The 25,031-nt window shown below is 36.7% G+C and overlaps 1 protein-coding gene across 1 annotated transcript in view; it reads left to right on the plus strand.

The window, feature by feature from the left end:
• LOC138709978 (cardioacceleratory peptide receptor-like) overlaps window positions 1-25,031 on the plus strand; it is a 414,250-nt gene that overhangs the window by 245,058 nt on the left and 144,161 nt on the right. The window contains exon 6 of the mRNA XM_069840659.1: window positions 1,281-1,466. Within this exon, the coding sequence (XP_069696760.1) occupies window positions 1,281-1,466 (186 nt within the window). The remainder of the gene's footprint in view (window positions 1-1,280; window positions 1,467-25,031) is intronic.

The following is a 25,031-nucleotide window of genomic DNA, read 5'->3' on the forward strand; positions in this document are numbered from 1 at the left end:
GGATGGTAATGTGCGTTTGTAAACACAATTTTGAACATCTCAAGTTTAATTTTCGTCATCAACTAAAGATTCCATATCGTCAGTCTAGGAATATTTCATTCTTGGGTGTTGTACCAATGCCAATGGTATTTCGGATTCTGAAAAGTCGATCTGAATACATGAAAGCATTGATATGAACGAATGTAAAATATTTTGACCTGTTTATCAGTATGGCTGCCATAGCCACACAACTGAATATGGTTGTAGTTTTGAAGCAGAAGTTACATCTAACTCTCTCTTCATTAGTATTATTTACCTCGATTATCACGCCAAATACCAACAATTATTGCTTTTTTAATCATATTACGATTGAAAAGGAAGTGTACAAGTACACTATCGTTTATCACATGGTTCTCTAATTAAAAAGCCTTGCAGCTACTTGTACAGAACTCACTGTGTACCTATCAGCCATATTACTGCTGAAAACTTCTGCAAACAAAAGTAACTGTAAATAACTAAAAAAAATCACTAATAAAATACTAGTGGAGACATCTGTGGACGACAATAGATACTGAAGTTGAAGTTACCTCGACTGTTAGTTACAAGCGCTGATAAATCTACATTTAACTTTCCGGAAGCTCATGAAAGTTATCAGTGCGGTTAAATTTATAAGAGCAGTTAAATAACTGAAAGTTAATTGAGGTGTACCAGAAACCAGACGTAAGGCAGACAGAATGTTCGTTTACCTCTTACATTTGTATTACGAGAAGAAAGAGCAGTATGTGTGCGGCGATGTTGCCAGACTGCTGAAACTTCCAACTCAATTTTCTAACTAACGGTGCATTTAATCACAAAACGTATATAGATTTTGTATTAATTTAATTGTACCCTATCGTCCCTTTCAATCAGCAGAATTGTTTCATTTCCACCCTGAAAATTTTCATAGCTATTTAACTTTCTTGTTTTCCACACCTGTGGAGTAACGGTTAGAGCGTCTGGCCGCGAAACCAGGTGGCCCGGTTCGAATCCCGTTCGGGGCAAGTTATCTGGTTGGGGTTTTTTCCGAGGTTTTCCCTCAACCCAATTTGAGCAAATGCTGGGTAACTTTCGGTACTGGACCCCGGACTCATTTCACCGGCATTATCACCTTCACCTCATTCAGACGCTAAATAACCTAAGATGTTGATACATCATCGTAAAATAACCTACGTAAAAAACTTTCTTGTTTGCTTCCTATTTAGCTTGTTTTCGTTCCTTTGAATTGTTCAATTGGTTGTTACTCTCTCGTCCTCGGTGTGCAGGGCGCATGCAGTGCTGGATAGACTTCACGGAGCAGTGGCACTGGCAGCTCTACATGACGCTGGTGGCGGTGACGCTGTTCGTAGTGCCGGCGCTCATCATTTCCGCCTGCTACACCGTCATCGTGTCCACCATCTGGAGCAAGAGCAAGCAGCTGACGCCTGATCCCAACAGACGGCTTTCGCGCAGTAAGTAAACCAGCGCTTGACTCTAAAACTGTTTTTTACAGCCTCCTCCCCCTCTTACTCTCTTTCATGTATCTGGAAAGAATGGTTCAATCCAGGAATGTCGAATAAATGACCCGTGGGCCATGTGCGGCCGCAAAGATTTGTTGCTCGCACACATCCAACGACGCACATCACCATAATCATAATCATCATCATCATCATCATCATCATCATCATCTTGCACTAAAAATTAGTTGTAACGTCAGTGATATTATTTCTCTTAACGATCTTCATTTGTCCCGCGCCGTGGCGTCGTGGTCAAAGGCATCCCGCCTAATAGTCGCGTTACGGAATGCGCGCTGGTTCGAGTCTTCATTGGAGAAGAAATTTTCTCATGAAATTTCGGCCATTTTATGGGACCGTGCCCACCGAGAATCGTGATGCACTTGGGGAGCTACGATAGGTAGCGAAATCCGGTTGAGAAAGACATCTATAACGGCTGGGGGCATCATCGTGCTAACCACACGATACCTCCATTCTGCTTGGATGATCGTCCACCTCTGCTTCGGCATGTGGACGTGAGGCCAGCAGCCGGCTTGTCGGTCTGGGCCCTACACGGATTATTATTATTATTATTATTATTATTATTATTATTATTATTATTATCATCATCATTTACTTATTCATGATTGGTGCAGTGCAAATTCTCTTTCACTTAATATTGGCTATTTACACTTTTACTACGTCATACTACTTTTGACCAATAAAACTGTGCGAAAGGACGTGTTTGAACCAATCATGGCAGTTTATTGCTATAATTTTATCACTTCACTAGCATTTGTTTGTTTTTATCACTTATCTAGCATTTGTTTGTTTTATCACTTCTCTAGCATTTGTTTGTTTTTATCACTTTTTAGCACTAAGTCATAGAGGTCACTATTACATATCGTCGTTGTTCCTGCAATAACTCCTATGTGCAAAATATAAAATTTTTCAGTAGGAGGAAAAAACACATTTATTTATCCTATGGCTGTCGTACATAGGAGACTGTGAATTCTTACATTTTCGAAACAAAGAAATATAATTACATATAGAAGATTTTATTATTTGCCGTATCACTATTCAAGTTATTAATTTAATAGAGCAAAAATCTGAAAATCGATAAATATGTTACATAGGAGTTATTGCAGGAACAACGACAATATGAAGAGTACAGGGGGCAAACAATCAAAGTCACAATTCTATTAAGGGTGATGTTATCATGTAATTTAGCATATTACTGCAAAATGTGTGTGTTTTCCTAACGAAAACAGATACGGTGATCCTTTTCTACTCTTTCATTAGGAACAGCAATAAATTTTGCAGTAGTATCACAGTCTACTATATACAGTCGCGAAGCTTGAGGTGATTTTTTTGCAAATCTCGTGATAAAGCGCTCCAAGCGGTTAGCAACTAGAAACAATAGACTGTCCACGGTCGACTTTGGACTGTGTCGTATTTCCATCGAGTGTTAGCTCGTTGCGTATTTCACATTGATGCTTGTGAAATGTTCGTTATTGGTTCTAATGAAAATGTTAATGGCTAAAATAAAATAATTGGAATAATAATATTTTACTAGAGACGTAGATAAATTAAGTTTGTTTTAATGAAATTTATTTATCACGTTTTATTTTCAATTCTGGTGGGATTATTATTGCTTAGGCCTATTTTTTTTTCAAAGGATATATTTTAAATTATAGCTGTTAATTTTGTTGTTATTTTTATTTGTTACTTTACTAGAGACGTAGAAAAAGTCTGTTACAATAAAATTTATTGATTACGTTTTATTTCCAATTCTGGTGTGATTATTATTGCTTACCCTCACCCCACTTTGTTAACTACGTAAGCCTACACTATAAGTACCGGTACACTTAAGTTACTCCATTAATTCATATTTCCATTAATATTGTTGTAAAGGGAAATGCAAATTAATATTTATTGGTTTCATAGTTAATTATCGCTATAATCTTAAATGAGTGAAGCGATTATAGTAAATTTCAGTTCGTTTTGCACAAACAAAAATAATATTAACCTATTTCTTGCAGGTATCTTCGAGTTTATGGTGAAATTTAATATACTTCATTAAAATAATAAATTAACTTCATGCATTTAATATTTCAATAATGGAAGGAAGGTGTTAATTTTTCCAAAAGAACACGACAACGAAAGTGTAACATATTTTGTCGTCTGCTAGGAGAGAGATCTGCGATGATGAGGCGATAGTAGCGATCCTAGTGGTGGGCAACTACCCATGTTTGCATTTTTAATACATATTGAGCTTCGCGACTGTATATAGTAGACTGTGGTAATATACTGAATTAGAAGATAACATTACCCTTAAGAAAAATGTCACTTTTATTTTTTTCCCCTGCACTCTTCATATTGATTACGGAGAGTGTGATTTTTTTAATTATATGTGTTGTCCCTTGCTATGACTATGTGGTCAAAGGCATCAAGCTTTGAGTGGTTGTACGAAATGTTCTCATTCGAGTGTTCATGAGAGTAGATATTTTCTCGTGAAAATTCGACTAATGTAGTCACTGATTTTCACAGAATATCGTGATGGCATAATCCGGTATAACAAACCACATTAGCGAGTGGGGGATTAGCATGCTCACCTCACATTACCTCATACTGATCCCTCTCGAAATGGGTGTGTGGCCGTCAGTAGATTGGTAGAACTTGGCCCTATTAGAGCTGTTGCTCAACGAATTACATAATTATACATATAAATATATGTAGTCAATATTCGGAATTTAAAGATGAATTTACTATCTCATGTTTTCCAATATACTGGGAGACTCTTTCGTAATTCCATGACTTTAACGGCATCTCAAAATAAAAAGAGAAACGCAAGGGCATTTTTCTGACCTTTATTAGGCAGTAAAATTCCAACAATTTCACAAAAACAACCAGTAGTAGATTACTATGATATACCGAAGTACATATGACATTTCCGTGGAAGAATTCTGCATTACCATAAGGTGAAGAATGGGTAGAACGGTCCGGCACCGGAACTCGAACCAGGGTTTTTAGCTCTACATGTCGACGCTTTATCCACTAAGCCATACCGGGTTCGAATTCCGATGTCTACCAGTAGTAGGTTTTTGCATGAGCTCCCTCGGTCTCAGTCCAGGTTCTCTGTAACATATCTGGTCTGATAGTTACTACTGCTTCCATAATACGATCATGTAAGTTGTTGAGGTCACTCAGCTTGAAGGAATTCATAATGTCCTTGACATAGTTCCAAGGAAAAAATATAACGGAGTATGTCGGGAGAGCGAGGAGGCTTTGCTGCGTCGGATCCTAACATTTGGAAAACTCTTGCCCAGTGTTGTACACACAATGAAGCTACAGTGAGGCGGTGCTCAAACTTGCTGGAAGATTATGTTGGGTTGTTTATGTGCAGTCTATGTATATATGCAAGGAGCGAATTAACGGGGTGATGGGGGGGATTTCTCCCCTGTTGAAAAGTTATCACCCTCTCATATATTCATATTAACATCCCTGCCAGGGGTAACTTCAATCCCCCCTCACAGAAAATAATTGTTTTAATACGAGTAGCCTATACATTATTAAGTGCAGTATAAAGTAAGCAAAGAAAGTAATATTCATATTCATATTTATATTTATATTCATATTTATTATCATCATATGGCTTTCAGGTAGTGGTTTCCCTCACATTTCTGCATACGGCCCACCACTACCCTTAATTACATTCAATCACATACCCTTTATATTTCTCCTATCATCTATATCTCCCCATATCTTTCAGTTACCTAAAGTAAACCCTATTTCTATCTCTTTCTTCCTCCATCCTTTCTGATGTACAGTATTTTCAACTCTTCACCTACTGTATCTCCCCTCAATCTCATTCCCGAATACTATGCAATACTGTCTACCTTTCTCTTATATAGAAACATTCTCGTCTACATCTAGGCCTATTCATCCATCTCTACTACTATCATTATCATCTTTCATTACTGTTACCCTAATTTTCTGTTTATCGTAAAACCTTTTTATCTCTGACTAGTATTCGTTAATATTTCTACTGTCTCATCAACATCATCGTATTATATTACTAGCTGTACCCGTGCGCTCCGCTGTACCTGTTAGAAATAAATATAAAGTAATTACATAATTAAAATAGGAAGTTTGATCCAGGGAACATTCGTGTTTGATAGAAGGATAAATCGTTTAATATGTTACTTAATTTAAATTGTATTTAAATAATTAAATGCGATCTTTTGGTCCAGAGAGCACTCAGAAGTTACTGTAATAACATTATAGCATTATGTCCATCTAGAGAAACTTTACTACACTTTTCAATGGTGAAATAATAATTAATTATACAAATCGGTTAATTTAACTTTCGATATTACTTCATACAAACACAGAAACATTCTCTGTAGGCTATGTTTCATAGCTTTCGATTGTTGTTGTCCAAGGCCCCTTATAGACGTAGTCATTTGTTTTCATTTCATTACACCGCCTTAGATGGCATTGTATTTTAATTTTAAAACTTATTTATCTTATTAAATATCAGTCCTATCAAAATTTTGCAAATAATAACACTTATCGGAAATCATTTTTAAAGAAACGTTTGTTATGCAATATATTTCACAAAAATCAATAATAAGCGAGATATTTCGATTTATTTAATTCAGGCCACCTTATAACCCCCCTTTTAAATAATGTATTTTGAATGGCATATAGCCTAAAATCTAAGTTATAATGAACTTCATTTATATTCCAATTTTCATATAAATCGGTTCAGCCATTATCGCGTGAAAAGGTAACAAACATCCAGACAGACAGACAAACAAGAATAAAAAAAAGCGATTTTCGGTTTCAGGGTGGTTAATTATATATGTTAGGACCAATTATTTTTGTAAAATCGAAAATTACCAGAAAAATTTCGGCTACAGATTTATTATTAGTATAGATTTGTCTCATTTATTGTTCCAATGTTCTAATGTTTGTAATAAACCCTTGCTATTTCTTGTTCAATTCACTTATCACTTTTTCACTTCATTAGATAACTTTTGCAAAGAAAGTAATATTAATGTATTATCATCACCGGAAAGCTGACAACATTCAATAACTTAGGAATTACACATCTTATTTTAAGCCTGCTCATGGATAATTATTATTACAATCAAGATGCATGACGAGCAACTCAGTGCGACCAAGCGTTGAGCCGTATCGAATGAGGATAATAATAATTTTATGTATGATATTCTCTATCTAGGATTCTATTCCCTCTTCATCAGAAATCTTAATTCGCACACTGGATATATGTATTCTTCTAGCATGCTTAGGTACGGAGGTGCTATGACAGTAGACTCAATGACGAAGAAAGGTCAAATTATCATATCTTGCATAAGATTACACCATACATTTAGTTTATGTCTGTCTCCAATATGTCCTATGACTATACGAGGGTTTGAGAGCCCCATATTCGAGAATTGTGCCAGTTAACTTTGCCAGACAAATGGAAATTGCCTTGTTGAAAAACATGACATGACTAAAAAATATTAGTTTTTATTAATGCACCCGAGGACCTCAATTGAAAATTCTTGTCAGGTTTGTCGGTTATCTTGATTGCTTGGTAAATTTTTACTTTAGGCTGTAGATGTTATTTTTATATTGCGTAATTTCCACATCGACAGACAATATCCACCACTCCCATTTACATCAGAACGAAAACATTTTAGTTAAACTTCCCAATAAGAATTGTGAATATTTTCCTGTGTCTTTGGTCTTTCTTTTATAGACAGTCAGAATCAGGGAAGTTTGAAAGGGGCATCCTACATAATAACCTAATATTTGAGAACTTTTAAAATATACGATGCGATGAAAGAGTAATGGAACGAGAAAAATTCTTTCCGTTCCATTACTCTTTCATCGTATGATGACGCAGAATATCTGCATGGAAATATCATATGTACTTCGGTACATTAAAATAATATACAGAGTGTTTCAAAAATACGGGGCATAATTTCAGGTATGTATTTCCCACATGTAGACAATCAAAATAGTTCATTACAACATGTGTCCGGAAATGCTTTATTTCCGAGTTATGGCCTTCACAACATTGAAATTCGCCGGAACGTTTTTCTTTCCGCAGGTCGTTGCCGTCAAAAGAGACATTAAGAGAGCACTCTGACAGTTCATTCCGAGGCGGAGGTTACATTCAGTGTTGTGTAGGTACTTGGATCGAAGGTTTCCTGATCGATGGATAGGTAGAGGTGGTCCAATTGCTTGGTCTCCACGCTCACCTGATCTGAACCCTCTCGATTTCTACTTGTGGGGCCATTTAAAATCATTGGTTTATTCGTCTCCAGTGCCTGATTTGGAATCCCTTCAGAATCGAATTGTGGCATGTTCTGAGGACATACGCAATACTCCTGGAGTTTGGGATCGTGTTCGCAGGTCAATGAGACATCGATGTGAGGTCTGTATTCAAGCAGGAGGTGGACATTTTGAACATCTTCTGTAATGACAACGACCTGCGGAAAGAAAAACGTTCCGGTGAATTTCAATGTTGTGAAGGCCATAACTCGGAAATGAAGCATTTCCGGACACATGTTGTAATGAACTATTTTGATTGTCTACATGTGGGAAATACATACCTGAAATTATGCCCCGTATTTTTTAAACACCCTGTATATGATATGCGTAAATCACTTCGTGATTTAAGACGGCGCTTATTCCGTCGGATCCCGGCCAACTAGTCACTCATAACGAGTGCACCTCAGCACATGTGTGGACTTCGGTCCTACGTTCATAGACATCTATGACGTAGTGCAGAGGGCAGCCACTAGAGGGAACCCAAGAGTTGGAGCTTAATCTGAGACGATTCTATCCGGCGCTGGGGTTGTATCGGGTGTGGCTTAGTGGATAAAGCATCAGCACGTAGAGCTGAAAACCCGGGTTCAAATCCCGGCGCCGGAAAGAATTTTTCTCCTTTCCATTACTCTTTCATCGTATGATGACGCAGAATATCTGCATGGAAATATCATATGTACTTCGGTACATTAAAATAATATAAATAATATATATTTTAAAATATATTTTTCGTGCTGAAAATAAAACTAAGCAGAGCAATGTATCCTTCTACGAAAAACAACAAATGACATATTGGAAATAATTTCCGTATTAACCTAAGTCGCTTTGTAATTCATTAGATATGTAAATAGATGATTTTATCAGTTTCCACGATGAAATTGTGCCTTTCCTTTTAGTGTGTAAAAAGTTTATATTCTTCATTTATTTTTATTAAGGCTGATGCCTGTGCCTTATACTTTATACTCTTCATTTATCTCTTTCATAAATAATTTTATCACCGTCCCGTCGTCCGGATTTGACCGCTTGAATATCGGAAATAGGCCTAACAGAGACCAGAGAACCTCAGTTGTACAGCCCTGACCTAATTTATGCAGTTCTCCAACAATTGCTTCAAGAAGTGACCAATATTTCACGTTCAGAGATGTCGATTCACCACTCCGTAGGCGCACGAGCTGAACATTGGATCATCATGTTCGCTTTATCGCGTGTGCGATATTTTTGGCGTTCATTTCCCAGAGGAATTCGCAGCCCGCCCGTTTGCCTTCACACATGTAACTTCTTGAAGAGAGAGAAATCGCTTTCAGTTATATTTGACGCAGGAGACTTTTTTGCGGGAAACTATCAAACTTACCAAATTCTTTTGGTCTGTAATTCCCTTTGCTTTTGTTTCAAAGTAAATACTATAAAAACCATCACGAATTAGGTATTGTTTCGACCTCACGCAGTAGTCAGTTTAAACAAATTTATTTGCATCCTTAGCACTTGTCTGTAATTTATTATTTAGGATTTATTTAATTTAAAATAAATAAGGGTAATAAGGCATAGATCAGGCTGCAAAGAGCACATAAATAGGATGCGAGATGTTGGAATAACAAAGCAGGTCCTTTCATATTACTCAAAACGAAAGAGACATGTAAAACGACAACTCCGATGGACAGATCAGTTTTTCCAAGAGGACGGTACAGGTTACGTATGACCTAATCTCTGAAGATGATGATGATGATGATGATGATGATGATGATGGTAGTGGTGGTGGTGCTACTGCTACTTCTACTTCTGATGATGATTAATTTTAAAAAATATTGCTTTCGATTATTTTTTTTTTTGCTTTCAGTTAACTTAATGACTGTGTCTATTTTCTAATCTTCTAAAATTTTCTCTGTTCTCTTCTGATCCAGAAGTGTATATCCTATTATTTTTGCTACAAATTTCCATATCAACAGAATTTAGTCTTAAATCTTAAGGACATCAGGTAGTAATTCAGTTATATTTTTCAGTAAAAATTGTGGCATATTAAAAAGGCAATATTTTCAATTCTATTTCCAGTAAGATAGGTCAATGAAACTTTTACCATTCAATTAATAGATCTCAAATAACACACACATATGAGAGTTAAAGCTGTGGTGCTGATGGATTATACTTAATAAAATGTTTAATTATGTTGTTTAGTCAACGCATTCATTAGGTTGCACGAGATAACGAATAGTCTATAGTAGTACATGAATACAAATTTAATTTTAATTCCAATAAAGAATAGAGTTTTTATTATATGAGTGTGCCTTTGGATTTTACTTGAAGCAAGTAAAGAGATAGGTTTGGAAGTAAATTCCGAAAAGACAAAGTATATGATTATGTCTCGTGACAAGAATATTGTACGAAATGGAAATATAAAAATTGGAAATTTTTCCTTTGAAGAGGTAGAAAAATTCAAATACCTAGGAGCAACAGTAACAAATATAAATGATACTCGGGAGGAAATTAAACACAGAATAAATATGGGAAATGCCTGTTATTATTCGGTTGAGAAGCTTTTATCATCCAGTCTGCTGTCAAAAAATTTGAAAGTTAGAATTTATAAAACAGGCCTATATTACAGGTTGTTCTTTATCGTTGTGAAACTTGGACTCTCACTTTGAGAGAGGAACATAAGTTAAGGGTGTTTGAGAATAAGGTGCTTAGAAAAATATTTGGGGCTAAGAGAGATGAAGTTACAGGAGAATGGAGAAAGTTACACAACACAGAACTGCACGCATTGTACTCTTCACCTGGCATAATTAGGAACATTAAATCCAGACGTTTGAGATGGGCAGGGCATGTAGCACTTATGGGCGAATCCAGAAATGCATATAGAGTGTTAGTTGGAAGGCCGGAGGGAAAAAGACCTTTGGGGAGGCCGAGACGTAGGTGGGAAGATAATATTAAAATGGATTTGAGGGTGGTGGGATATGATGATAGAGACTGGATTAATCTTGCTCAGGTTAGGGCCCGATGGCGGGCTTTTGTAAGGGCGGCAATGAACCTCGCGTTCATTAAAAGACAGTAAGTAAGTACATAAATAAGTAAGTAAGTAAGAGTGTTTCTTTGGAAACTTTAAACAGAAATATTTACAAAAAGATGAGACTTTTAAAGTACATCAATTCTATCGAGTTCGCAAACTATATTTGAGATTGGTCATACATCTAATTGTAATTTTCTTATGCAAACATGTACTGAATCTGAATAATTAATTGTTCCGCTTTCTGTTCATTTAAGCCTACTATTTTAAATTGTATTAATTTTGTTTTGAGAAATTATTGAATAAAATTTAAAAACTTAATCTTCCACTTAATTCCTACATTTTTCCTTCTGAAAAGCAAAAAACTAAGTCATTTTATCCTTATGCTATTACGAAGTAAATATTTTTTGCTTATAATACACATAAGACCACCTTGTACACTTGATAAAAGCGAAACATTTCATTCCCGATTGAACCTGTTGTACGTTATTTTTCTTTTTATAAGTTATTGCCACTTCATTAGTTGCACTCGTTTCTATATATGACTCACATATACTGTACCTGTAAACCTTATTGCATTGCGTCTGTATTCTCTGCGTTCTTTTTTGGGAAAGAAATAGCAGTCACGCCGCTTGACGAGCTAAATTATACATGCTTTAACTTTACATCGCTCTTAGAGGCATACGTATTCGAATATGTTTTCCCGCGTTTTATAAGCATTTGTGGATAATCGTATTTCAATCGGTGGAAAACTTCTCACTGAAAAAAAAGGCCGAGGTTCGATCTTTTGCTGTCGTGTGACACTTATAATGTAAAAATGATTATCGACCATCATCATCATCATCATCACCGTTGTAATAATCATAATCATTAATCAAGGATTGGGCTCTTCGATTCGTTTCGTTTGCACTCTCGTGAGTTTTTTTGTTCTTTTTCATTGCTTTGTTATTTAACGACGCTGTATAAACTACGAGGTTATTTAGCGTCAATGGAATTGGTGATCGCGAGATAGTATTTGGCGAGATGAGGCCGAGGATTCACATTAGATTACCTGACATTCGACTTACGGTGGGGAAAATCTCGGAAAAACCCAACCAGGTAATCAGACAGGTAATTGGCGAGATGAGGCCGAGGATTCGCTATAGATTACCTGACATTCGTCTTACGGTGGGGGTGAAAGTGTGGAAAAAGCCATTATACTCGTATATTTATTAATATTTCTATTGAAAATACACTAAAAGTTGAAGCTGTAACTTAATATAATTTCCATACCGTTACAGCCGTTTATTTAGGAACATTTTAAGGTACACGTGCATGATTTTTTCATTACTGAAAAATTATTGTTAAATTTGCAAATTTTTTTAAATCGTACACACATCTCAAAAACAAAGTATAGTAATTAGTAAACTGAAATTTTGTGTAAACTTTGAGAACTTTAAGTTACAGTTAGTGAAAAGTAAACCATTATTATGATACGTACATACTTACTTACTTACTTACTTACTTAATTACTTACTGGCTTTTAAGGAACCCGGAGGTTCATTGCCGCCCTCACATAAGCCTGCCATTGGTCCCTATCCTAAGCAAGATTAATCCAGTCTCTATCATCATATCTCACCTCCCTCAAATCCATTTTAATATTATCTTCCCATCTACGTCTCGGCCTCCCTAAAGGTCTTTTTCCCTCCGGCCTCCCAACTAACACTCTATATGCATTTCTGGATTCGCCCATAAGTGCTACATGCCCTGCCCATCTCAAACGTCTGGATTTAATGTTCCTAATTATGTCAGGTGAAGAATACAATGCGTGCAGTTCTGCGTTGTGTAACTTTCTCCATTCTCCTGTAACTTCATCCGTCTTAGCCCCAAATATTTTCCTAAGCACCTTATTCTCAAACACCCTTAACCTATGTTCCTCTCTCAAAGGGAGAGTCCAAGTTTCACAACCATAAAGAACAACCGGTAATATAACTGTTTTATAAATTCTAACTTTCAGATTTTTTAACAGCAGACTGGATGATAAAAGTTTCTCAACCGAATAATAACAGGCATTTCCCATATTTATTCTGATGATACGTACATAAGAATTTCAAATATATTTACAGAAATTATGAATTATAATGAAGGTGATAATTGATAATCTAATAGAAATAATTTTTCTACATAACTAATCAAGGCAACATTATAAAGATAGCCTACCTGATTAAGAAAAAGCAGTAAAAATTACGCTTCTTACACAGCTTTTGAGAAGTGTGTACTCATACTAGAATATGCAAATGTAGTATTATGTAATAATGAATAAAGAATATCTACTTATCAAAAAGTTATATCTCACACCTTAAAATGTTGGTAAATTATTCATTATAACGCAGCAAAAGTTACGTCAAATTACTACTTCAAATTTTTGTGAATAGGCCTATGTTTTAAATATTAGGAAATTTTTAATGGCTTTTCCATGTGGACACGTACAAGTTCACTTAAATAAGTTTATTACTTTAAACCCTTTAACTAGGTATGTGGGGTGTCCAGAACATCCCAGCTACTGAATAACCAGTGATTCTAAAATTATTGCTGTCTACAATGCTGGCTGGCTTCTTACCTTCTTGAAAAGGATCATTGTTGGTGATGGAACGTTGGGTCAATTTTATTGCCATTTGTTCACTCTCAGTGAGACATCTGAATAACTGGGGTGCTGTAAACACTCCACGTACTTTGTAGTGTTATATTTGCTGAAGAGTTATTTTCACAAGAGGTTTATTTTTTGCAAGAGTTGTGATTTTATTCAGAACTTTATAATGTCCAATGAATTGTAAACAAAGACGATCAGACCATTTCTGAATGAAGTAGGCCTATTATCAATTGATGACGTAATTCCTTGTGAAGAATCAGATCACAATGAAGCAGAGAACTGTGAATTTAGTGATCATGTGATTGAAAGTGAGCAATCTGAAGATGATGGTAGTGGTGAAAATAATGTCATGATTAGAAATGGAGCATTATAAAATGATTACGTAATTATTTGTGGGGAATCAGATCACTGTGAAACAGAGAATTGTGAAGTTAGTGATCATGTGACTCAAAGTGAACAATCTGACTGTGATGGTGGTGATTGTTTCTAAAATAACAATAGCTTACTTTAAAAAAAATCTTGGTAAAAATAACTAATAAGTATCTAGGTTTTAAAAAATGTTAAAAAGTGTTTTTCTTTCATTGAACATTTTTATCAAACCCAAGCGAAATTAATAACATTTGTCCCTTAATGCATTAAGCCACGACAGTGACTTTGCTAAAGATTTTTGAAGGATTCTTATGTCCCTTATAACAGTTTTGAATTTGGGGTGCTCTGAACACCCCACATACCTACCTAATTAAAGGTAATGTCAGTGTGTTATTTTCGTAGTCATGAAATTCCTTGAAACATTCCCTTCGTTGTAAATTTATTCGTAGGAGACTAAGAAAACGTAAAGAGCTCTGCAAGTATACGACATGTAATCAAGAGACGTAATAAAAATGTAGATTGAAATATTCGGAAAGGAACTGAAACGTATGTAGGCTATATAAGAACAGAAATTTGAAGTCATTCCCCTGGAGATCCTATACACAACGTGACACTCATACAAACTTTCTTTTGTAAATGAAGAACAGATTCCATAGATAGAGAACTAAATATACGCTTCCAGCCTCCGCGAAAGTATTGCTGCATGTATCGATTTATTACAACGTACGAACCTAGAGCTGTATGTGATAGTTCTTTTAAGAATGTAATACATAACTTATTTACAAGCTTCTAATATCAGCATTAGAACACTCTTGCGCCTTTTTATATATAGTAAATATTCCACGTTTAGTGGAGTTCTAAAAAGGAGAGGAAATATTAACTTCATATATGTCACAAGAGTCAAAGGTACGTATTCGACTCGTTGTACACATCTCTTTCAAGAAACTTCATAAAATTTAGTCTGAGAGAATCTCAATGACAAAATCATAATTCTAAAGATAGTCCTTGAAGTAATTTCCCTCCCCCTTCCCCAAAAAACTGTCTTCTTGTTTTCGTAACTGAATCGTAAACATCGTGGCGATAATTTTCTTGGGATTTATTGATGATTTATTGAAAATGTTCTGTATTTTTATTATTATTATTATTATTATTATTATTATTATTATTATTATTGTTTTTATTATTATTGTTATACAGAAATACGCTATAGTGTCTTACAAACCAACCCATGTTTAAACATAACCTAACGATATTAATATTACAGCTAGAACACAGAAATGCCTTGATTATATTGTATTGTATTGTATTGTATTGTATTTATTAACATTCCATGGTATTCATACATGCTTACATCTAGAATATGGAACAAGTCAAAAAACTTAATACAATTATAAAATCTTAATTTATAGTCACAGTCTAGATGAAATATATACAGACGAGATTTACGATATAGTCTACTAGTACAACACATAGTTTTAGTATCAATTTCATGAAGTGTTATTGAATGTCATATATTCACCTACAGAATAGAAGGTGTGAAAAATTAGGTACTTCTTTAATTTGGCCCTAAATAATTTTATGTTTTGAGTTTCATTTTTTATATCGATAGGGAGGCTATTAAAAATGTTTACTGTCATATAACGCACTCCTTTTTGATAGCACAATTGACTTGCCGATGGAGTATGAAAGTCATTTTTTTGACGTGTATTTATGCTATGAACTGTTGAATTAGTTACAAAGTTTTCACGATTACATACGAGGAAGATTATTAATGAAAAGATATACTGACAAGCCGTAGGCATTATTTGTAGTTTTTTGAAAATAGTCCTACAAGATTCCCTAGATTTGGCACCTATTATTATTCTAATTACTCTTTTTTGTAATAGAAATATATTGTTACTATTGATGGCTGCATTTACCTCCTTGGAAAATCTAGCAGAAAGAATTCGTCTACAGATCAATAAGAAAATGATGGAATATAGCTATAGTCTCCGTTTGAGATAATTATATGAATGAAGTGGATTTGTTTATACATAATGGATACAAACTCATGTACACATGATTCTTCGCACGAGCCATTCGTGCTATAATTACGCATACTCTTATCCCCTGCGGTGGCCGAGTAATACAGATTTTAAGCCTATCACTCCTGATCACAAATAACAGATTGATCTGCCTAATGCACTATCAGGACAACTTTTATCAATTTTCCTATGTTTCCTTCTAGTGACTGCAAAAGAAGTCACGTTATAACCCTAAAGAAATTATATAGAGTAATAGCTTGCAGCAGTACTTCCACCTAGCGCTCGCTATCAAAAAATTCATTTTCGACAGTGGAGGTCCTGGTGGTTGTTTCCTTTTATAAGTTACCGTTTCATAGCATGGGAATGGCCAATCTGATATTTATACATGCATACATACATACATACATACATACATACATACATACATACATACATGTTCTGCCCAAGGGCACGTCTTTCACTGCAAACCCAGCATTCTCCAATCTTTCCTATTTTCAGCCTTCCTCCTATTCTCCGCATATGATCCATATATCTTAATGTCGTCTAACATTTGATGTTCTTCTTCCCCGAACTCTTCCCCCGTTCACCATTCCTTCCAGTGTATCCTTCAGTAGGCAGTTTCTTCTCAGCCAGTGACCCAACCAATTCCTTTTTCTCTTTCTGATCAGTTTCAGCATCATTCTTTCTTCAGCCACTCTTTCCAACACAGCTTCATTTCTTATTCTGTCTGTCCATTTCACATGCTCCATTCTTCTCTATATCCACATTTCTAATGCTTCTATTGGCTTCTCTTCACTTCGTCGTAATGTCCATGTTTCTGGCCCATACAGCGCTACACTCCACATAAAGCACTTCACTAGTCTCTTCCTTAGTTCTTTTTTCCAGAGGTCTGAAGAACATGCTCCTTTTTCTATTAAAAGCTTCCTTTGCCATTGCTATCCTCCTTTTGACTTGGCAGCAGCTCATGTTACTGCTTATAATACATCCTAAGTTTTATATATGTATATGTATTCACCCATACGTGCTGCATGCCCTGCTTATCTCAAACCTCTGGATTTAATGCTCCTAATTATGTTAGGTGAAAAATACAATGCGTGCAGTTCTGCGTTGTGTAACTTTCTCAATTCTCCTGTAAATTTATCCCTCATAGCCCCAAATATTTTCCTAAGCACCTTTTTCGCGAACACCCTTAAGGTCTGTTCGTCTCTCAAAGTGAGAGTCCAAGTTTCATAACCATATAGAACAACCGGTAGTATAGCTGTTTCATAAATTCTATCAGTTAAACATCAATAATAATAATAATAATAATAATAATAATAATAATAATAATAGTAATTTAGTACGAATCCTAAAAGTGGCCTGCCAATCATAACTTTCACATTTTATTATCGGCATTAATAATAATAATAATAATAATTATTATTATTATTATTATTAATAATAATAATAATTAATAATAATAGTAATACTAATATAATTTAATAAATTATTGTTACTATTTTACCTACAGTATATGAAGGAGAACATTCATCTCATGAACCTCGCTCATTGTGTCACCATTAAAGACAACATAGGACAAACACATTTCCAGCCAATATAAAAGAGTGGTAAATGTGTACTTCCTTACCTGGAATTGAATCTGGGTCAGCTGTATTTGTGGCTGAGAATGCTATCGCTTGAGCAGATAGAAGTTGACGATGCTGGCGTCGACCTATATTGTAAATCGAACTTTACGTCTACAGTTAGTTCCTCCCAGAATTTGCACAGCTACTGGAAGGCTCGTTGTATTAGCATCGTCTAGTTTTATATTCACGTGTCATTGTGCGTCCTTGTCACGGGTTCCGACGCCCGGGGTCGTAGTCATCCAATTAAAGTTGGGAGCGCTTCCAGATAGCCTACAACACCAAGTTTGATTCCGAGTATGCTTGGAGATTTCGATCTGTTAGGTCCGAACTCTTTGCAAGTTGGCCGTCATCTAAAAGTGCATGACCTCACGGTAAGGCCGACACGTGGCCTGAAGTCCAGCCTCCAATATCAGAAAGCCCTGTACGTATACAACCAGCGAGCTGGAAAATTAAAGTCCCGCCTCCAGATTTCTCTTAATAGAGTTACTTGATAGTTATTCCCTGCGGTAGCTGCATGGTCAGGACCATCAACATGTCACGCAGGTGATCCGGGTTCATGTCTCTGCCGCGCCTGGGATTTTTCATTGAAAACTCCATAGTGGCTCTCCAGGCGAACAAGGTCGCACTTGATTTTCACATACTTCTTAGTCTCCCTCCTTCATAGCTATAGAGGAGTAACTTGGCAATATGACGTCACATAGAAATGAAACGTGGCTAACGAGAAGGACAGATTACGGCGCGACGTCACATTCTTAGTCATAACATGGCCAACATTGAACAAGTTTATTTGTAAATGCAAGTTTAACATGAGTTTAATATAGCTATTCCTTTGTTTTTTAGAACTTTGAACATGTATTTATATTAGGCGATTGTCAAGTGGGCCATGACTAGACGTGACTCCAATTCGTGCCGAAATCTTTCTCGTTAGCCACGGAAATGCAACTCCCCTCTTTCTTCTCCTTATATTCGTAATTTACTTGTCTAACCCTTGTTCTCCATGTATTCTCCTTGTTCTCCTCCTTCTCTTTCCCTTTTTTTTTTTGCATTCCCTACTTTTTCCTTGTATTCCTGTTTTCATTTTTGTATCCTCCTCGTCCTTCTTGTATTCCCCTTGGTTACCTTCTCTTCTCCTTGTTCTCATATTTTTCTTGTCCTCGTATTTATCATTTGGACCTTGTATGCTCCGTGTTGTCATTATCTATTTGTTCTGTTTGTCTCTCCTTGTTCTCTATCTATTTCCCTTATTTTATTTCTACTCCCCTTTTCCTCGCATTCTCCTCGTTCTCCTTGCATTCTCCTTGTTCTCCATATATTCCCCTGTTTCTCCTTGTCTTCTCCTTCTCCTTGTACTTTTCTCGTTCTCATAGTATTTCTCTCTATTTCCTTGTCTTCCCCCCCTTGTCCTTATATTCCCCCCTTTCTGTTTGTTCCCCTTCTCGCACTTTCCTTGTTTCCCATACACTCCTCCTGTTCTCCTTGTCTTGTTTCCCTTGTTCTTCTTGTTTTCCCCTTGTTCTCTTTACATTTAATTTGTTCTCCTTGCCTTCACCTTGTTCTCCTTGTCTTCCTCCTTTTCTGTTTCCGTTCCCCTCGTTAACCTCGCATTCCCCTTACTTTTTCTTTCATTTCTTTTTTCTTCTTCTATTCTCCTTCTCATTGTCTTATCGTTTTTTCCTTCCATTACCCTTGTTCTCCTTGTGTTTCCCTTGTTGTCCTTGTATTCCCCTTCTCCCTTTTATATTCCCTTTGTTCTTCTTGAATTTCCTTGTTGTAATTGTATATCTTTTCTCCTTGAATTCTCCTTCTCCTTACCTTACCCTTTTTCTCCTCCTATTTCTCTTGTCCCTTTCTTCACCTTGCATTCCCCTTGTTCGTCATGCATTCCTCTTACTCTCCTTGCATTCCTCTTGTTCTTTTGTTTTCTCTCTTCTTGTCTTCTCAGAGCGCCAAGTCGGGACTGTAGGGAGTATGCGGAAGAGTTTCCCACCTAACTGTCCTGATTTTCTCCATGGTGACACGAGCAATTTCAGGCCGCGATTTATCGTGTTGCAGGATTATCTTCTTTTGAGGTCGTTTCTCGCGCAAGGCACGACGGAGCTTCAAAAGTGTCTGGATATAACGGACAGCATTTATGGTCTCTCCAGGTTCAGGAAATTCAATCAGAATGCATTCCAGAACCCATCAACTCTTTCCTTGTTGCATTCCATGGAGGCAGTTCGAGGGCGACCGCTACGACGCTCATCTTGGATGCTCTTGTTACCGTCTTTGAAATGTTTCACCCATCTCCTAACACCGCTGGCGCCCATGCACGTTTTGCAAACATTACCTGTGATCATGTGTTAGAAGCTAATGATGTCACAATATGTCAATACATAGTGTAAAGTCTGTATATCATGATCATATAGTTGTTTTTGTTACTTTGTTGAAATTGGAATTATAGTAATGGGTTGCTCATGACTTTCAGTACGACCCTCTGTATGTATCAATTTGCTTATGTATGGGTGTGTCCGGAAATGCATAGTTTCCACGATAGATGGCACTGAAGAACGACATCAAACAAAGAGCCCTGGCACACAGTACATGGCCTGAATCCCATCCATGTCACAACAGATGTTTAAAGTGGCATCCATGCGATGCAATGCACGCGTTCACACGTCGCATCATGGATTGCCTCACTCGTTAGAATGTTCCGGGCTGTGTCCGAATAGCGTCACAGGCTACATGGACAAGCTGTTCAAGGGTCTCAACATCAGGAATAGGTTCACAGTACACAATGCCTTTCAGATGCCCCACAAGTAAAAATCCAGGGGGGTTAAGTCTGGTGATCGAGCAGGCCATGCAACAGGGCCTGCACCTCCTATCCAACGTATGGAGAAGATGTTGAGCTGTCGGCGAACATTAATGCGGAAGTGAGCTGGCACTCCATCGTGCTGCAGCCATATTGCCTGTCGTATTGCCAAAGGCACATTCTCCACCTGTTTGGCCATATACGAACACCATCTCGGCTTGTTCCTGAAATCAATACCGCACCATTGTGCTTCTACGTTGCTTAAATCACACTATCTGCAACACACAAAACGCACACTACAAGTTACGAGAAAATGTCGTTAGTGCCATCTACCGTGGAAACTATGTATTTCCGGACACAAGGTAATACGAACTTTTGTGCTCCATTTTCAGTCAGGAATCACCCCCTGAAGTTTGTCGGTGGACTTAAAACTCATCCTGTATATGTAATGATTTGATTTCAGTCCTTCGAGACTGCATCCCATCCATAATGAGACGTACAGGCCTACTCATAATTTCCATCGTTTTATACCCTCACGTTAACAGTTCTCTTTAAATAGAATGAAAATAAAATCTTAAGTAATACAAACTATTTAAACATGGCGACTATACGTATCCTCCGGCCACAACTGAAGAAGTCGAAAACAGGAAAAACAAGACTCTATAAGTCCAACATAGCCTATGAAATGTACATCGTTGGCTTTTATCTTCATAAACACACACAATCTTCCACACTAAAAGCCAACCCACATATCAACATAGCCATAAGCGTAGACAGACAGACACAAGAATGCATACGTGAAGGAAATATCAACTATTTGCTTGGCGGAATGAGCTTTTGATGAAATCTTAATATGCTAAAAATGGAAATCTGAACAGGACTGACTTCTTAAATATACGAGCGAAACGACTACAAAAACTTCTCATTTGCGTCTGAATGTACACAGAAGAGACGTAGCTTACTGTTAATTTTAATTAAACTGTCATCGCATAATCTTCACATACTTGCTACACGGGCTTCGCCTCGTGTCCAATTATTTTTTCCTTTTAAAGTGTCATAGTCTATTTTTACTTACCTCAGTTCGAAACAAAAAAGGGAAATGACGGAAAAAGCTGTCTTTACACTTTATACCCTTGATTCTATATTATGTTGATGGTTCCTTCTTAAAGGATTGAGACTTCGATTCCTACTAGGGTCAAGTAGGGCTATTATGATACAAAAAATCAATCCTTTGATGTAATTTCCCTATCAAAGGATATACAAGTTTGAAAAAATTAAGACATGTCCTGCTTTAGACATAATGTAAAGCGTCGTAAATTAAACCAATTAAGAAAGTATACAGGGGCATCATTTTATTTTTACTAACATTTTAATATTAACCTGGCTATACCTTTAGAGAACCGGAAATAAAGTTTGCTAGCCCCTTCCATAACTGTAGTTCGATGATACTGGCGTAAAACACAAACAAATCACTCAGCTAGGTATAGGAGGGAAGAAAAATAGTTCATCCATTTACGTAAACTAGGAAATATCGCGATTTTGAGTTCGATAATTTTCATTACGTTTTTTTTAATCAAAATATAGTACAGTATTAACAATAAGTGTTTTTACTACGAACTGAGCTATCCATTCGGACATATTCATTATGCAGTGTATATTATACTGTCTGCAGCACATTAGCGTACAATATAGAGAATGAAGTTAAATTGAAAAATACTCTTAATATGCATATTTAAACACATTTTTGAAAATGGTGGCCGTTCATTTCGATACAGGCTTCAGTTCTTTTGTGCATATTATCGCACTATAGATTACTGCATCTAATTCCATTTGTCAGTTTCGTCCTTCGTACTAGTAACTCATGTTGAAATAATTACATACTCTATAAAAGAGTACCTTACGTACTGTAAAGTCAATCTTCACTTCTGCCCGACCCGCACAAATAAAATTACTCAGACATGCTATCTACTGTCCGTCCAAGTGGTTATGCCGCAACATCGTAGAAAGGGAGGAAATCACGTGACAGTTAATTACTTAACGAGGCCTTTTTATTTAAGTTATTTTAAACAGTTGTATAATATTACGTAAACGTCCAATTCTTAACAGAAATTAATGTTTTCAGAAAAGAGCTAAGACAGCTCAGCTTTTACAGAGAGGCCAACAGAAGCAGGTGGGGGAAATCTGGATGCGACGTAGGCAAACGGATAGTACCTGTGCGAAAATATTATTCAATATTGAAAGCTCTTTCGTCACTGGAAAACACAAACATATTTCTGGAACGTACTATACTCACTAACTCAGTGCTGTTTACGCTATGGGTCTTGGATCTGTGTGGAGGAACTTCATTAGTAGAAGGGGTGGGAGTGAAGTACATTCAAAAACTCAGGTACAATAAAAATTGAAGTAAAAATAAAATGATGTCCCTGTACAAGTGAGGTTCACAGTTGGCCCTTGGTTATAGTTTTCATTCATGAATATTTGAAACTATTTCGTTTATTTCAGCGAGATATCGACAAAAGAGAAAGGAAAGTAAAACAGAGCACCGCGCCTATACTGAGTGGTCCAGGTTGAACACCTGGTCATGAAATGTAACGTGACAGGAAGGAAAAGTTTGACACTGGCAAATTCTTAAGTTAAGTTGGTATACGGTACGACGATTGTAAATAGGTTTATTCAGCACCATGTGCTATACTTTATGGTTATGTTTAATTAGGTTTAGTGCTGCATCGTAATCCCGGCTTAAGGTGAGATACATCTGACTTGTCTTCGTTAACGATGAATATGAAGATTTGCTCAAATACTTGTAGAACAAAGATGATTTAACATTGTACGAAAAATGCTTTTTTTGTCTTAGATGTATTTTGTGTTTATATTTGATTATTTGACGACTCCGTACCAACTACTAGGTTATTTTGCATCGATTGAATTGGTAATAGCGACATTATACAGAGTGTTAAAAGAGTATCCAATATTTTAGGAAGTGCTAGTATCCATCAAAACAAGGAAAAAATGTCGAATAAACATGGTTCTACAACACATACTTTCTGAGATCAGAACACTTGTTCGTAGGAGGTGCTCAATGTGACGTCCATTTATGGTAGTTTCTCTGCCCTTCGACGTAAGGGATCACGCACTCTTTGAAATTTACCTGGTTGTTCTTGATAACCAAAAGTCTAGGTGATCTAGGTTTGGGGAACGAGCAGGCCAAGGTGTAGGGCCTCCCCAATCAATCGAGCGGTCCTGAAGTATCAGCGTCAGGTGTTCACGATCATTGCAGAAAACATGTGCTGGTGTGCCATCATGCATGAACCACATCTGTAGTCTTTGCTGACATGGCACATACTCCAGCAAGGTAGTCAATACGTTAATAAGATAGTCATGATAACGAGCCCCAGTTAATCTCTGTGGTAGCACGTATGGCCTTTAATCTATCGCTAAGAACGCCTGCCCATACGTTGATTGAGAATCGGTGCTGAAGCCTTGTTTCTTCAAATGCATGGGAATTTACATCAGCCCAAACATGGTGATTACGAAAATTCACAACACCATGTCTGCTGAATCCCGCTCATATCCGCAACCAAACTTTTGTTTTCAGTATTTCTTGCGACGTATCATTATTCCATGCCAGGGATGTCAAGTACGGTATGATTATCTGGTAGTCTGCTGTATTGTAGGGCAGAAAAATGCATTGCCATGAATGGACGTCATATTGAACACCTCATATGAACAAGTGTTCAGATCTCAGAAAGTATGTGTTGTAGGACCCATGTTTATTAGACATTTTTCCCTTGTTTTGATGCCTACTATCACCTCCCAAAATATTGGATAATTTTTAACACCCTGTACTAGGCGAGGTGAGCCCGAGGATTTAACATGTGCTCGCCTGACATTCGCTTTATAGTGAGAAAAACCTTGGAAAATGCCACCCAAATAATTAGCCCAAGCTGGTATCGAATCCACGACCGAGCGCAGCTCCGAATCGGCAGACAAACGCACCTATCACCTGAGCTACGCATTTTGTGACGGCATATTTTGTAGATATTTCTTCCTACCGTAAATATTAAGAATGAAGGAACATAAATAATTCTCATAATTAATCATGATAGCCACTGATAGAGAGTAGTTCGCTCGTCTGGACATCCCTGACCTAGACCTTAGTTATCTGGTTTAGACTCCTGTGTGCAATCCCCTTGGTTTCCTTGTAATGAACTTACCTCCCTACTTCTGAAATCGTGGGGCATGGATGACTATAGCACTTCCAGCTAAAGTACAGCTCATGTCCAAGTTGGGAAGTAATCCTTGCTTGAAGGGGAGCAAACCTTCATGAAATGTTTCCTCCTCCAATATTACAGTGAAGAGCAGTACTAAGTTTGTTGGTTAACTATTTATGGTATTCTGTAATATGATTGTTCTTCACACACATTTGGTAGTATTAAAATTATTCACGTAGTTTCGAATATTACTCTAAGAACTTTAATTAAACCTATATTCATATTATTATACAGGGTGATTCAAAAGTCCGACGACATAGACAAACTCCATTATTGGAGCAGTTACCGAAAAATGGAAAGAGGGCAAAGTTGTCTGAAATACATAGTTTTGAATGCAACGTGATTTAAATTTCAACGTATAATGCAGCGTTGAGAGTGTACACTGGTACGAGTTTCAATGAGAGCGGAAAGTACCCTGTTGCCACATGCTTCGTCATCGCAATAATTTTAGTGTACTGGGTAAATTGAGAGATGATGACGATTTTTTCGTTTATA

Source organism: Periplaneta americana, chromosome 12 (genome assembly GCF_040183065.1).
Source record: "Periplaneta americana isolate PAMFEO1 chromosome 12, P.americana_PAMFEO1_priV1, whole genome shotgun sequence".
NCBI classification, from domain to species: Eukaryota; Metazoa; Arthropoda; class Insecta; order Blattodea; family Blattidae; genus Periplaneta; species Periplaneta americana.